General features: G+C 47.4%; 3 protein-coding genes and 1 non-coding gene across 4 annotated transcripts; 2 read left to right on the top strand and 2 right to left on the bottom strand.

Moving 5' to 3' along the window:
• Window positions 1–7485: 7485 nt before the first annotated feature.
• Window positions 7486–8240, bottom strand: FMAN_00295 (putative Arp2/3 complex subunit ARC18; the record flags this gene model as incomplete). The annotated part of the gene is made up of 3 exons (XM_041822127.1): window positions 7486–7662; window positions 7725–8120; window positions 8235–8240. The coding sequence occupies 3 exons, from the start codon at window positions 8238–8240 to the stop codon at window positions 7486–7488; spliced, it is 579 nt and encodes a 192-aa protein (XP_041687839.1).
• A 1033-nt stretch (window positions 8241–9273) lies between these two features.
• FMAN_00294 (uncharacterized protein) lies at window positions 9274–10644 on the top strand (the record flags this gene model as incomplete). Its single annotated transcript, XM_041822126.1, has 1 exon — window positions 9274–10644. One exon carries the CDS (start codon window positions 9274–9276, stop codon window positions 10642–10644), a length of 1371 nt encoding a protein of 456 aa, XP_041687838.1.
• Window positions 10645–12637: 1993 nt separating this feature from the next.
• On the top strand, window positions 12638–14392 carry FMAN_00293 (putative triacylglycerol lipase V precursor; the record flags this gene model as incomplete). Its single annotated transcript, XM_041822125.1, has 1 exon — window positions 12638–14392. The coding sequence occupies one exon, from the start codon at window positions 12638–12640 to the stop codon at window positions 14390–14392; it is 1755 nt and encodes a 584-aa protein (XP_041687837.1).
• Window positions 14393–15184: 792 nt separating this feature from the next.
• tRNA lies at window positions 15185–15275 on the bottom strand. The gene is given in 2 exon segments: window positions 15185–15220; window positions 15240–15275. It is a non-coding gene; the product is annotated as a tRNA-Pro (tRNA).
• Between the last annotated feature and the right edge of the window lie 127 nt (window positions 15276–15402).

Genomic DNA, 15402 nt, shown 5'->3' with positions numbered 1-15402 from the left:
TTCTAGGATACAGGCCACATGCTAAAGGATTGTATATTGAGAGCTTAATGTTGTGTCAAGAGGCTTCCAACGACTTCTTTAACCCTAACACTAACCCTACGATTTGGATATGATCGGAATGGTAGGCCATATCAGAGCCCGAGCATTCTCTTTCGACAATCCATGCGTAGCGGTTGAAAGGCTGGTGCCATTGAGCCTTGAGGCACTCGCATAGACACATCTTAAGAAGCTCGTGCGATAGCCACCCTGGCAGACCAGACTCGGTCGAAGCCTGGATCATCCACTTATCTATGAGGATTCTCTCTATATTGTCTATGCAGGAGTTCTTGGTCTTGATGAGGTGCTACCTTACCTGCTTGGTCTGCCCGAGTTGATCGAGCCGAAAAATGATCTGTAATATTTAGGTCATAGAGAGGTTGAGGCAGAGAAAGATTCCGTTCTAGCAGTTGTGATGCAAGTTCAGACCAACATTCTCGAGACCGGCGACTTTAGCCGTGATAAGTTTCGCGGCTTTATCAATGATTGACTTGTGACTAACAGTGTTGGACTTGGAGATCCTTCCAGATAGTCTTCTGGGAGTAGAGGTATGTGGATCTGCTTTTGGATATTCCTCTCTTGTCTGTGTTTAAATATCTTCTGCGTCTGTTGTGTTCCGTATTGAGGAAGAGCAAAAGGTATGGCAGGATAGGGAGCCTATATCTCGGTAGGTTCTGGGATTGCGGTGCCATGCTTCGTTGACGTTTTGGAGGTCGTCCTTTGTTATAGCCTCGAGCTCAGGAATATGGTTTCGTCAAGGTCGGTCCATTTAAAGCGTTATCCCAAGGCGTCCTTGAAATGTCTGTCGGCGAGGGCATTCAAGATGGGAGACTGCTTAGCGATAAGGGCAAAATGGATGGTATATTCGGTTTCGTCGGGGCCAATGACGAGGGTGAGCATCTTATATGCTGCGATACTAAGTGGCTATAAACTGATGCAGTTGAGTATAATATATGACGAAGTTCGCCGTAGGGTTGGTAATTTGCAATTGCGAATTCATCAGAGCCCCATGACCTGCGCGTCACATAAACTCCCTCCACGTCTTTGTTTCGGAATACTCAAGAGGGAGAGTATGAGTATCTCACGATAGGGCCACCTTATTAATGTTTCCAGGTCTTCATCTGTGACGTAGGTACGGAAGATATTAAGGAAGTATCTGCCATCAACGATGTCTGCTGTAGATTTATACTCTGGGTTCTTGGAACAGGTCGTCGATTTGGTGGATGATATTCAGCACCATCAGCAGTGCCTCGACACTCCAACCGTGAGCGGTGGCCTCATGATGTCGAAAGGCATAGTCAGCTTTCCTTGATTGTCCATAATGTCAAACTCGGTGCTAGCGTTTGCTGACCCTGAATGCCTTATGTTTCGCCTCAGGACCTCTCCTGGCTCTCTCACCTGGTGTTTGGCGGTTTTCTGGAGTCGAAGTCATGGTCTATGCCTGAACTATGCTGAGTAGATATATATTATAGAACGAAACTTTGCTTTCCAATCAGCTTTTGATGCTTCATAGTGTGATCACACACTCCATCCTATCCAATTTAAGTGGTAAAGTGAAATGAGAGAAGGTAACAGTCGAGAAAAGTGAAGACCATACCCGACATCGTCATCATACTCTAAGTCGAAGACCCTGCCATACGCTGTGATAGCCGATTCGGAGCCTAGCTTGGCATTCAAGGGTGAATGTTCTATAGAAAATTTATATAGGAATTGGAGTCGGTGGTATGCTTGGATGTTGACGTGATGATAATACGTGCTCTAGAGCATACTGTTGGCGACTGAGCTTTATCAACTCTAGTTCTTCGTCTGGATTGGCATGCAGAAACCTAGTGACGACTTTAGACTCCTCCTGGCCTTGGATGAAATCATTAATCTGGTCGTCAGGAAGAAACTGCCGACATGAGTTCTCGCGAGTTGTCGTATGGGATATATATGCTGCAGTATGAGATGTTCTGATTTCGTCACAAAAATGGTCTGCAGTATCTGAGTTGCAGATAAATTGAAACAGAAGAATATTCCATTCTAGCAATCGCGGTGTAGGTTTAGCCCTAAGTTTGTCGTGCTCATGTTCGCGACAAAAACCTGCACTGACGATTCTTTGTCGTTCCATTCGTTGATGACCTCGCTGCGTTCCGCTTGGCTGTCCCCTGAGCGGATTGTGATCGCCTCATACCCATATCATGTCAGGATAGTAACTGTCCACCTATAATATAGTTAGTAATTATTTCATCTAGGTTAAGATAAGAGATAGAATTAATTACAGTAAAACTTAATCCTAGGCAAGATATACCAACAATTTATAGTTAATCCAGCCTAGGATCAAATTCTCACTGTGAGCACTTACATCTATAGCCAAGGAGGGTCGACTGTCTCGATCATTATCCTTTTGGCCCTTTAAGGAACTGTATCATAACTTGCTGAACAATATCATACATCCGCAGAGACGCTCGAGAGACAGGGGAAAGACTGATTGACAACCATGTCTCTATTCCAAGTCAAACCACTTCACCTTGAAGAAACGTGGACTCCTATCAGTATGATACGTTCCAGATCTTTACGAAAGTTAGCCAGTCTCGGGTTGGCATTTGACATGCGTAGTCGAGTTTCTGAAATGTACCACATGAGAGCGGCTTCAATCTCTTTACAACTTGGAGAATATCTGCCAAGTCAACATCTGTATCTTCTGCTGGCTCGGCGGTAGTAGGATGGTGTCGAATTTCGAAACTTTCCTTATCATCTCTGCCTATAAAGCCGACTACTGATGTTTGCGGAGTGTCCGCAAAGTGGACACGCTTCCGTCCTTGGATGGGTTCAAAGTTCGTAGTGTGGGCGAACTGGGAGATGGGCATTGGCATTGTGGTGAAGAAGGCACGGAGGTAGTACATCGCGAATCGGGAATAATTCGGGAATCTCTTCTGTTGATCTCTCTGGATTCACCAGGTGGGCCATGTTGATTGTATAAACCTTTTGTTGTAGGCCGTCAAACGGGCCGTATATATATGAGATTATAATTTGCCCCAGTATCCCAAACTGAATAAGCCAGTTAACGACTTTGTATCAAAGTTTGTCGGTTTTACCGTCTCGGAGAGTGCGTCAGGCAGGATGGAGTAGCGTAGATGGTGTTCTCAGAGCCCAGACTTGTTCAATCGATTTTGCAAGACACAATGTCCTCGGCTGTCGTCTTCAGAGGTGGGAAGGCCCTATTCCAGGACATTTCAGTCGTAAATGACATGTATGGGTAGATACCATAGACTTCTTTGCGTGTTGTAGACTATCCTTCGTAGTCCACACAGAGTTTGAATTGTCTTCTTCTGTCGTGAGCTTCTTGTCAAAATAACAGCTCTTGTATAACACAGCTTGGTTCACTCTCATTTTTGTTTAGGGATTTTAATACATACATGTCGCTGCCCGGTTTCTTTACATATGTTGGCCTGTGCCTGAGGGCTGTCAGGACTTGAGGAGAGAGTGCTTTTGGTGATTCCAGCCTGTAAATAGTATAGTTCTGGAATACACCAGCTATAGTTGATGTATGTGTTCAGTCGAGTTTTTGCAGATAGATACTCAATAATTGCGACCTCCCATGGTTGACGGGTGACTATAGAGAATTCTGTGTCGATGGTAGGAGGGTCAACACGAGACAACGCCTTCTTAGTATATATGATGGGAGCGGGAAGGAAATCTCAGAGCTGGTGATAAGAGGGTTTCGATAGAATGTCTCTGGTGCTGAAGAAGATGGTTTGGAAGATGCTTGAATTGGTCGATTCGTTTGAGGTTGGGTCTTTCTGCTCAGCATTTGGTTCAGACACTGCTGGTTAAACAGCTCAGATAGCTGCACAGGCACACCGTTTCCATTCCAGCCCTCATCGATTTCCTGCATGGAGTAGCCATTTTGAGCAGCTATGTTGTTGAAGTATGCCTTAGGGTCTCTGATATAATCGCTATGCTTATGAAGGATTCATCGTGACTGTTGCTCAAGAACCGCTAGCTTGTGGATGCCCGTGTCTGTGATGACTCCAGCAACTGGTTTCGTGTCAGTTCACGAATCCCCCACGCGACCGAGTGACCATGTCAGAAAGACCTCCTCGTCTCGAGCAACGACGAGCAGTTAGGGATGTCCTCCATACCCTTAGCTCCAGTAAAGATACACAAACGGCAAAAGGGATAGAACAATACTTACCCTCTCTCAATGTAAAACTGTGTGATAACTGGTCTTTCATATGACGAATGGGGGTCAGGGAAGGTGATACCATATATGATTCTGGTATTAGTTACGTGCTTCCTGTCTCGCTTCCTTGCGAAAAAGCCGTTCATGGTCGCACTCTCGTAGAAAACGTTGAAGACATACGTTGTCTTCTGTTGCCCGTATCAAGAGATTTTTCTTCCCGCTTTGCATTTCCTCGAGACTTTCCACCAAGATCCAAATCGAATCAGCACATTAGCAATTTGTAGATTTAGACGTTGGCCTCCAGCTCCCCGACTCGCCAGAAGGATGTGAGGACGAGGACAGGCATTGAAGTTCATGATAGTGGCATTCCCATCATCTGAATGTAGTCGTCCACCATAACGGAAGATGCGCACCTCATGGTTTGGCTCCTGGATATAGGCGTCAAGCCTAGCATGGAGGATATGATATAATAATAAGGAAGAATGCACTAAGGACTTTTTCCATTTGTGAGTTTGGTTTGGTCTCCGCTTTGCGTCAATGTGTCCTGCTCTAGTATCTTGAACAGTGAACGCTCATCGAAATGGCCCAAAGCGGCGCGGTAGCGAAGCCCTGCTTGCAAACAACACTGCAGTAGCTACGGGTCTCTTTAACAGTAGCAAGGTATGTGTAAGAGCATCGGCAAGATCGTAGAACTTGGCACGGGCGAAAAGCTCAGGTATAAGGACTACTGTAGTTTATATCCTTGTGCCGACGAATCCCATCTCTCGAAATAGTTGCATCTGCATGCCTGATTCAATGGCTTTTCAGGTGAGAGAGCAGCTCTTGAGGTCCTGAAGTTCCAGGTGACCCCCAATCTCCCCCAGTATTTCCATAGGCGGCATGTGGTTCTTGTCTAGCCAGTGGATGTGGAGGAACTCTAGTAGGGCGTCTCGAGTTTTGTTGGCTAAGAGACCTCTGGAAAGATGATGTGCGCGATCTTATCTTCGATGGGCACAAATCGATATATACGAAGCATTCGTGGCCCTACTCAGGCTGGTAACGTATGAAACTGACGAGATAGTTGCACGTTCTTTAAGGTCCTGGCCAGCAAATAGCTTGCTCGGTCGTCTTCTTTCTTCCCAATCTTGCTTTTCCGGTCTTGCTGACTTCGATGGAATCTCTGCAAGACCTGCAAGACCTGCAAGACCTGTAAGGTCGAAATGGTGGTTTATACTATTTTTACACAAAGACTGAAGAAGGTAGAGGTTGTGGTGTGCGTAAACACTGGTGAAACTTCGTTTAACAGTTTCGGGTTCCTCCACCAGAACTCAGCTCGTAGGGCAAGCATAGCATCGTCACGGTACATCATGTCCGATTCCACGGATTTGAGGAGGCTATGAGTATCCGCCGCGATGTGCTGTTGCAGTCCCAGTTGAATCTACACAGCCGATCCGTGTAGCTGTCCACCAGACTGGTGAATCTCGATCGACTTTCATGATTCTGGTTGGTCTCGCCCGATGCCATATCGGTTGATAATTATGGTCGGCCGCTTTAATTGCTTCATCAATTAAGTTGCCCATCTTCGTATCTTCTTATCAGCCCATACTAAGAGAATCTGCAGGGCAGATAGTAGGGATTGCTTATTATTTTAAAGCTAAGGTTAAGCGCCTTTATGATAGAAATTGACAATAAGAGCTGATAGATCGTCTCAGGTGTCTATATAACCGAGGTCCTTATCATTATCGGCCATTTGCAGGTCAAAACTTGTCTAGAGTTCATCTCCCAGTTCATAATCGAGGAGGCATTGTACTGTACAACATCATCTCGCAGACCATGGGCGTAAGCTATTGGGTTTGTCTTTGGTCCTACGACAACGAGGGGTTGGACTGAAGAGTCAGTGCACAATGTTCGCAATGAGTGAGAAAGAGATGTGTTCATAGCATACCGTATAGCTTAAGAGAAATGACGTGAACAGCTGCTTGAGTGGCCAGGCTTTGTTCGAATATTCGAAAGAAAAAATGACCACGAACCAAACTGTCATTTCTGCCCATGCTTTCTGGCACGTCCTTTTAGATAGCTGAAAGACTTTTGCTAAGTATCCTTGTCGTTAGATTCAGTCGTCTGTGGCTTATTTAGCCATATGCTTTTGCCGTCGAGGCCACGAATACTAAGCCCAGTTCCGGGCGGTCGGGCTGGAACGGGTTTATTGGCTCGGAACATCTGAGCACAATGCTCTTCATGGCTTTCAGGTTGAAGAAAGCTTCGATTCCCGCATAATTTTCTACGTAGGAGGACGACGCGATAGAGCCGATACCTGCGTACTCGTCGAGGCTGATATGAGTTGAAGTGCGGGCCCTGGAGACTCCGAGCGAACTATTTGATGTGCTACGCCCTCAGCCTAGTTGTCCGTGGTGACTTTGCGCAAGTAAAGCTGGCAGAGTCTCTTGACTGGGGGGTTGACGCCGAATTGTAGTGCAAGCCGCCTTGGTTATAAGAAACATCTCCAGGGTAAATGGAAACAGCACTTGCTGTTTACTTGAGGTCCAGCTGAGGAATGTAGCATCTCCGTCGCTCACGGTTGAAAGCTCTGTAATAGGTGCAACCGATCCCGAGGGGCTGCTTCTGGGGGGTGTGGGAAAGAGGCGAAAGGTGTCATATTCATCTGTCTGGATATGAGAGAAGAAAGTTATATAGAGACGACTAAGTATGTGTATGTATGTATGTGTGTAATATACGGTCGGATGTTATGTGGTGAGATAAACTCTGTCTCGTGGTCGGGGATTTGGGAGAATTTATAGTCAGAATAAAGGCCATGATTGCTATCTTTTTACCCAATATGAGGTCATTCAATAATCAATTGCTGAAGTAATGGTAGAGGTAAATAAGCTGCCTAAACAATCACATGTGTTATATTGGAAACTGGACAGTGGCATTGATGTTGGCAAACACCATATAAACATGTCGCCCCTGATTGTCAATGGCACACAGCAAAGGAGCAGTGCCAAATAACAAAGGTATTCAATCTCAAGTCATAAAACACGCGGCTACGTTTATGTTAACTTGTATTTATGATACTTTGTGATAAAATAATAAGTTATGGTGACTATGTGGTAAGTTTGACAGGCCTGTGTAGGCGATTCATCTTGTCACTTGATTGGGACGTCTCAAGTGTTCCGACTCTCCCATGGCTGAGAAGCGGACAGCAATAGTTCAAGTAAGTACTGAAAATGTATTTTGTATGACGCCAGCTCCTCGATTTGGTGATAGTCTTCTAAAATGCCTTCTCTTCCCCCCTTGCCAATACTCTACAGAGACTTACCCATGAACTTTCTCTTGGTAAAGCTCAACCACCACTTGCTAGGCTTAGTCTCGTCCTCATCATATACCCTAGCGAGTAATCGTGACGCGAGCTCCTGTCGAACCTGCGACATATATTGCTTAAGCTGCTCCGCTTCTTGTCTGTCCCTAGGGGCCTCGTACATCTACACTCAAACATTAGCAAGCCAGCCACTTTGTCGTGCAGTTTGAGTTTGGCAAAACACACCTGGTTGAGAGGCCATGCAGGGTCTCCGGGAATAGCAAAGTTAAGGTCAAGCGCCAAGTTCAAAACATCCTTTTGGGCATCACGCAGAGAAGCCTGGGGTCGGATCTTTGTCAGACAATCGCTGACAAACCAGATTCCATACACGAGCAGACGGTCGGCAGGGCCCTGAATCTCAAAGTTTCGGAAGAATGTGTTGGCGCGGAAGAGGGCGAGGACCTCGTCGAGGATATCGTAGCTCTCACTGTCGGGGTCGGGAGACTCGTTGGCCGGCAGAGGCGGCGAGGGGTTGGGGAGGGTGTAGGCAGGGCCTCTGGTCTTGGTACGGAGAGGGAGGAGAGGGAAGTTGCCGATTATGCGGGGGATGTTGGGATCATTGTTGAAAACGGAGTTGTATGCCTAGAGAGGTGTTGTTAGCTTGGTTGGTATCGTGAGATGCGGTGATGCGATAGGAGATGGTGGAGAGTGTTTGTGTGGTTATTTGTGAAGTTTGGGTGTTTGGTTTGGACATACCGGCATCTTGAACAGCAATTAACAGGCCAACTCCAGTATATCAAAGCTGTTTGGGAGGGAAATGGACAAATCGGCGCAAGTTACGGGCTTAGATGCTGAGTTGCGCTTCGCTTCGTCACCGGCGGGGCTACACCAAGCTCACGAAGCTCACTCACTCGATTGATGTGGGGCAAGGCTGGCAGCAGAGCAAAGTTGATGCCTTAATCGGAAGATTGTCAATCAGGCCACAAGAGATGATGTGGCGCAGCACGTGCGCCTCCCTTTATGGCTGCCTAACGCCAGGGATTGCTCCTCACGTGAACTCGCTACTCATTCGCGCCGATTAGCTCCGCGACGAATCACGGTGGCGACGCGCTTTTTTCCTTGTCCCTCGTGCAGATTCTTCCTGGCGCAGATGCAGGTCGTATCCACTAACAACTCATACCTAAGAGTGAAAAAAGAAGCCTTGCCTTGGTTTCACGCCCTAAGTGTGATTCATTCAGTGTCACCGATATTTCCTCTCTCTCTGATCACTCCTCCCTCCTTCCACCTTCTTTTTCTCTTTCACTGAAGAGTCTGCTTTTTAACACAAGTTGCCTTGTTCTTCTTTTTGCTCATTTCCTATTGGACGCTGGAAAATCTCCCCTTTTTTTTACTTTTTCCGTCAATCCTTTTTGACAAGGGCGACGCTCGTGCCAGACGCTAGCGGAGAGCTTGTCACTGGAAAAGACTGGAGATAAACAGGCGACAGGGAATCCTTAAGGGCGCGTCGCAGAACCAAGGCTCTAACTTACAACAAATACTGGAGAGAAACATCCGGCTACAGGCAACCAACAAGCGCTGAAAAAGTCATCCAAAGCGAGGCAAATACAGATCGACTATTCAACCATCGGATGCTTGCATTTGAGTAAGTTTACGCTATTCTTCTGTTCTTTTCCCTCTGACATCAACGATATCCTTCCTCCCCCAACCCATTTACACGCAGTGCTAATCAACCCTCCGCGACAGTTCTTTCTTTGGAAACGGCAGCTTTATCGGACAGCTGCGCAGTTTGGTGGATATGGCGACTTCACAATCTTCTTCTTCTCCCTCTTCGACTTCACCGTCGCGCAACGGTAACGGTAACGGTGTATCACTGGACACAACGCCTTGCACTTCACAGGCGCCCACTGCCGCCCCGCGAAAAAGGCGTCCGCAGCGCATCTACCGGCCCGCAGAGAACTCGCTCTACGATATCTTTCAGCAGCACGCCGGCACATCGCTCTTTGTGCGACCCATTTGCTGGACAGATTTACACGCTCAGCTACTCGGCGCGAGATGGGAGGAACTGCCGCCATGCGATACACCTCAGCCGTCAGCGGCCCCAGGCACGCCACCATCGCGAGGACATTTGAGTCCATCGAACACCATCATCAGCCTTAGCAACGCGCTCACACAGATCCTCCTGCCCGACCCATTGCACCCTATTCTATCCTCAAATGCTGTCAAGTCGGTTCTCAACACGCTGTGGCCTACACCTTTCAACAAGCCGCAGTACTTGCCCGAACTCCATCTATACTTTGGCGGTCGCGTTTATCGTGATGCTGTACGCGCGCAGCTTATGTGGAATTACCCATCTGAGGAGGCAAAGTCTTCATACTCTTCATTCAAATCAGTTTCAACGCGACCCGCTGAATCCTTCAACATTTCGACACAGTCTTCGCCAAACTACAGCCCCGCCAACCTACCCATGATCTGTTACATTGGCAAGACTCAATTGGCTTCAGTCCGAAACAACCTTTTTCGCGTCGCTTCTGGACCTGGACGAACATGGAACGAACCCGTGTTTCGCCTCCAGCAACTGCGAGCTCGTATCCTCGTACCTTCAAATTCCGACCACGATGCTCATTTTGTGGGCGTCTTTCTAGGGATGGCGCAGAAGCACTTCTACCCTACCCCACCTATCAGTGGCAGACGCGACTCGCGCATTTCACCAGGGCAGGGCATTCCTCCAAGCCCCAACTTCCACGACATCAAGTTGAAGATCCTGACACACGACATTGATACATCCGAGTTTATTGTCTACACTGGTCACATCACAAAGGAGTTCTTGGAGAAGTTCCACGATCCCTTCAAGGCACCAGCTGACGATGACGATGCTATTGTGTCTGGTCTCAAGATCGAATACACAAGAGTTCCCATCTGGCCAATTCTCGGACTCAGAGAGAGACTGGGCAAAGCTCTAGGCCAAGAGATTGTCGGAACGTTCAACCCAGATGAGATCGAAACATGGGAGAAAGATCCTGAGAAGCCAACTGGCGAGAAGCGCAAGCGAGATGTCCTCACCGAGGTCGTCAGCAGTAGCTACGAGGAAGAGACCGAGGAAGAGCCAGCAATCGTTTCAAAGAAGCGCTGTCTAAACGAGGGTACACCTGTGGGCGTGGTGATGTGAAAGCAAACTGCATGCAGTGTGTGTATGATATGAAACTGAGATGGGATGGATATACCCCCACGGTTTAATTTTGAGGGCAACAGGACGCATTCGGTATACACAATACACTTGGTTGGGCTGGGCTGTCTTTGGGATTGCATGAAAACTCAATCTGCCTCGCAGGCACGCATGACATGGGCAACGGCGCAGGATTATCAGATAGTTGACGGCGCAAGGTTAGGTTATCAGGGCATGTATGAGCAACAAACATCATTTGGCTTTTGGGGACTGGTTATGAATTGAATTGAGCTTTCAGAGGGACTGAAGTGAGGGACGGGTTTAGGACATGTACATATGCCTTTCTTGTGGTTTTGATCTTTCTAGCGAGATGGTCTGCGTTTGATCACGAATTCAATGACATTTCTTGAGCATTGACCTTGACTCTTGGTCTCAGTTGCTGTTTGGGTTGTTCGCGGGGTAGAGCGTTTCTGACCATTAGTAGGCTCGACACAAGTCCTTCAACCCAAAGCCATCTCTTACAAGGAACTAATTGGCAAAGAGAAACACATGTCTATTCATTTCTCTTTAACCTCACGGACGACGACCGAGCCTCGGAATGCTGCTCGACTACACCATCTTCTTCAGCTCTGCTTACAAGAAAGCGGAGATATTTGGGTTTTTCTCCAGACCTTGATCCGAACTTGCACCTGCATATCTTTAGTCTTCTTTTAGGAATAGCATCTTGAGAGCTTCCTATTTCGAACATCGGAGAGTATGTAGTTGTGCGTGTGATGGGTCAGCGATTGTTAGTTCAGGTGAAACCATCCCCAGGTATCGATCGCAAATATTACCATTTTTGCACTGGCATGGTTATAGTACCTTGTCTCTGGATAAGGCTGAGCTTTGCTGGGTTGGGTTTGGGCTTTTACCCGGTAATTAACAAGGTTTTTTGTTTCTACCGCTTAATTTGTTTCAGTGGTAACCTTTTTGAAAGGGCTGGGGTTGTTTATGTGTGATGACGTTCTTGATGCGAATGTGAGAACAGGGGGATGTTGGATCTATACGCGGTATGGAAATGGCAGATAGTGAATAGATTACTCGAAAAGGACATTAATCCCTCATAAGAACAATAACATTCCTCGTATTAACTAGTTACAGACCGACATTTGTAATGCTCCCCCGCATTCTTGTTGCTGTATTCCCCGGACTTGAGAGAGGTCACCAGGGCCCGAATGAACTACTTTAGACTACGGCAGACAAGGATCTCATTCAGGGTCCGGGGTATGAACTCTTTTCCGATTTACACCAAATGCCAATGCCAATGCCAATGCCATCTTTGATCAACTGTGCTGTGCTTCCCCGCCATCTATTCTCTTCTGTCGTTCCTCCGGTACCACCATCTTTTTTCCACATCTCCACCAACCACAGCAAACACACTATCACAAAAACCATCCAGCTGATCGTCGATCCCTCCCCCTCTCCACGTGGACTACAGGGACGACATTTTCTGCCTCGGTCTTGTAGAGTCAGAAAACTGGGAAGATACTGACATATAACCCTCTGGCAGCTGATTTCCCCACGGGGAAGCGGGGACTTTCTTCGGCTCAGAGACTTCTTTCGGGCTGATACAGCTGCTATGCACTCTTTGAATGCGGCGATGGCTTCCTCTTCTGGGGGAAATGCCTATGAGAAAAGATGCAAGTTCACCGTCGACGTCGAACCAGGGTTGAAAAGAGGGAGGAAAACTCAATATATTGTGTGGATATGTCAAAGCGGGATGGGACGAGCACGGTGTTGCTCGAGGTTCAAATTGAGCTCATTTCCCGTGTGAAAATAGGATCAGCAATTCAACTGAGACAGCGGGTTCAGTGTCTGTTAACTCGTTGTTCTGACCCTTGAGAGGACTTAAACTTTGTTGTGTACGGCTCTCTCCGTGGTGGTTTAGTTCAGACTTTTGTTCCAACCACTCCTACATTCCAGGCTCTATCAGTCTTGCAATTGGTTGAGCTTCACGATGAAGTTTACAAGTCTTGTCTCTGGCTTCGGCCTTCTCACGGCTGTGTCAGCTGTTCCAGCTCCTTTCCCTGCACCAGATGCAATTCCGGATCTTCAGCCTGTTGAACCAGCCACGCCAGCTCTTGAAGAACGAGCTGCCAAAGTCACGGTTGCCGTTCCCTCTGGAACTGTCATCGGCTCAAGTTCTGGCAAAGTTGACTCCTTCAGAGGAATTCCCTTTGCTGATCCACCAACGGGTTCTCTGCGACTGAAACCACCAAAGAAACTATCCAAGCCTCTGGGCAACTTTGACGCTTCAGGACTTGTTGGCCCGTCATGTCCTCAGATGTTTATCTCGTCTGGTGCCCAAGATGTCATCTCCAAGTTTCTATCAGACTTTTTGTCTATTCCCTTCCTTACTCCCATAACTGGTCAGGAGGATTGTCTTACCATGACTGTTCAACGACCGGCTGGTACTAAGGCTGGTGATAAACTACCTGTGCTATTCTGGATCTTTGGCGGTGGCTTTGAACTTGGTTCGAGCGCTATGTACGATGGAACCAGTCTCTTGGGTACTGCCATTGATCAGGACCAACCGTTTATCTACGTTGCTGTCAACTACCGCGTGGCTGGTTTCGGGTTCATGCCCGGTGCTGAGATCAAGAAGGATGGTAGTTCGAACTTGGGTCTTCTTGACCAGCGCATGGGTCTTCAATGGGTTGCAGATAACATTGCTTCCTTCGGTGGTGATCCTGACAAGGTCACTATCTGGGGAGAATCCGCTGGTGCCATCTCCGTGCTCGATCAGATGGTTCTCTACGGTGGTGATGCCGACTACAACGGCAAGCCCCTTTTCCGCGGCGCCATCATGAACTCTGGTAGTGTTGCCCCCGCGGAGCCAGTGGATAGCGACAAGGCGCAGGCTATCTACGACGCAGTTGTGAAATCGGGTGGATGCTCTGGATCTTCTGATACCCTCGCTTGTCTTCGTGGTCTGAGCTACGACAAGTTCTTGAACGCAGCAAACTCTGTTCCCGGGCTCTTGTCGTATAACTCCCTCGCTCTATCATACCTCCCTCGTCCAGACGGTACAGTTCTTCCTGATAGTCCAGAAGCACTCATCGCCTCAGGTCGTTACCACGCTGTTCCCATGATCAATGGTAACCAGGAAGACGAAGGCACTCTCTTTGCTCTCTTCCAGCCAAACTTGACCACCACAGCCAAGTTCGTCGATTACCTTCAGCAACTATACTTCCAAAAAGCCACCAAGGAGCAACTGACTGCTCTGGTGAACACATATCCTACCGCCCTCAGCGCAGGAAGTCCCTTCCGAACATCTCTCCTCAACGAAGTCTTCCCCATGTTCAAGCGCCGCGCCGCCATCTTCGGCGACTTGGTCTTCTCTCTGACCCGTCGGATCTTTCTCCAAACAGCAGCTGAGCAGAACCCCGACGTCCCAGCATGGTCTTACCTCGCAAGCTACAACTACGGCACACCTATTCTCGGCACGATGCACGGTTCTGATCTGCTACAAGTCTTCTTTGGCATCTGGCCGAATAACGCTATGCGCAGTATCAGGACGTATTATTTCAACTTTGTGTATAACTTGGATCCTAATAAGGGTGTCACCAAGTATGCGAATTGGCCAGAGTGGAAGGAGAGTAAGAAGCTGATGTGGTTTGAGACGGCGAATAAGAATAGTATCATTGATGATAACTTCAGGACGGCACAATATGATTGGATTTCGAAGAATGTGGATGTTTTGAAGGTATAATCAAGGATATAGTTAGGAACTCATTAATGCATATGCTTTTGCTTGTTCAAGATGAGAATGCCTGCATATCACTACATCACCTAAAGATGCGCAAGGGCTGATGAGCATGCACCATCCATGTCTAGTTTCACTGTTGTCTATGATGTTCCGAAAGTCCTGCCTATCATCTCAAGTCTATTCAAATATATGGAAAAGACGAATACCTCGTCCTTATCTGGCCCATCACATAGACATGCTCCAATCAAGCTATGCTCAAAAGCCTTGCCATTTTCATGACCTTTAAGGACATTCCTTCTAGGTATGAGGATACTTTTTCTTTCGTCGACTTTCGCTCGTCAATTTGAGACCTTGCGTCATTGTCTTTCTCATATCTACAGAGCTCCTCGTATCTTATGGTTCTCATCACCTGTCGAGTCACTGTCTCTTGCGTCAGTTACCCATCTATTGGTACGTCGACAGCTAGATATGCTCGGTGGAAGGCCCGCCAAGTCTCAATGACTAGCATAAACTGTCTTAGCATTCATTGTTTTTAAGTTTTCTCTGACTGGAGACTCCGGCTCTATCCAGAGAATGTATGCATTTGTTAGCGAAACATTTCCTCACTCTTCACCCAAAAGTGACAAGTTAGAAAACAACAGCAACACCTATAACCCTTTTTAAGAAACGCGCCTCAAAAGGAATCACATTCCAGTCAAAGGCAACATTCTGAAGTGGAAACACGTTACGAATGCTAAAAAGAAACAGTCTCTCTCTCTCTCTCCTGTTGAATTAACGGTCAAAATGCAAAAGAAAGGGTCTGGCCGGGGATTGAACCCGGGACCTCTCGCAAGCTATGCTGTAGGGTTTTCCCTAAGCGAGAATCATACCACTAGACCACCAGACCGAGCAAGGTTCCAAAGAACCTGTTGTGGAAGCGTTGAGATTGGGTTCCGAGTTTGGTATTATATTATGGAGATCTACACCTTCACTGCGATTTGGGCCAAAACACCAGGATGCTCAGGGCCATGGTC

This window comes from Fusarium mangiferae (genome assembly GCF_900044065.1).
Source record: "Fusarium mangiferae strain MRC7560 genome assembly, contig: FMAN_scaffold013, whole genome shotgun sequence".
In the NCBI taxonomy this organism is placed as follows: Eukaryota; Fungi; Ascomycota; class Sordariomycetes; order Hypocreales; family Nectriaceae; genus Fusarium; species Fusarium mangiferae.
Note: the sequence above shows the minus strand (reverse complement) of the source record. Positions and strands in the feature narration are given on the sequence as shown.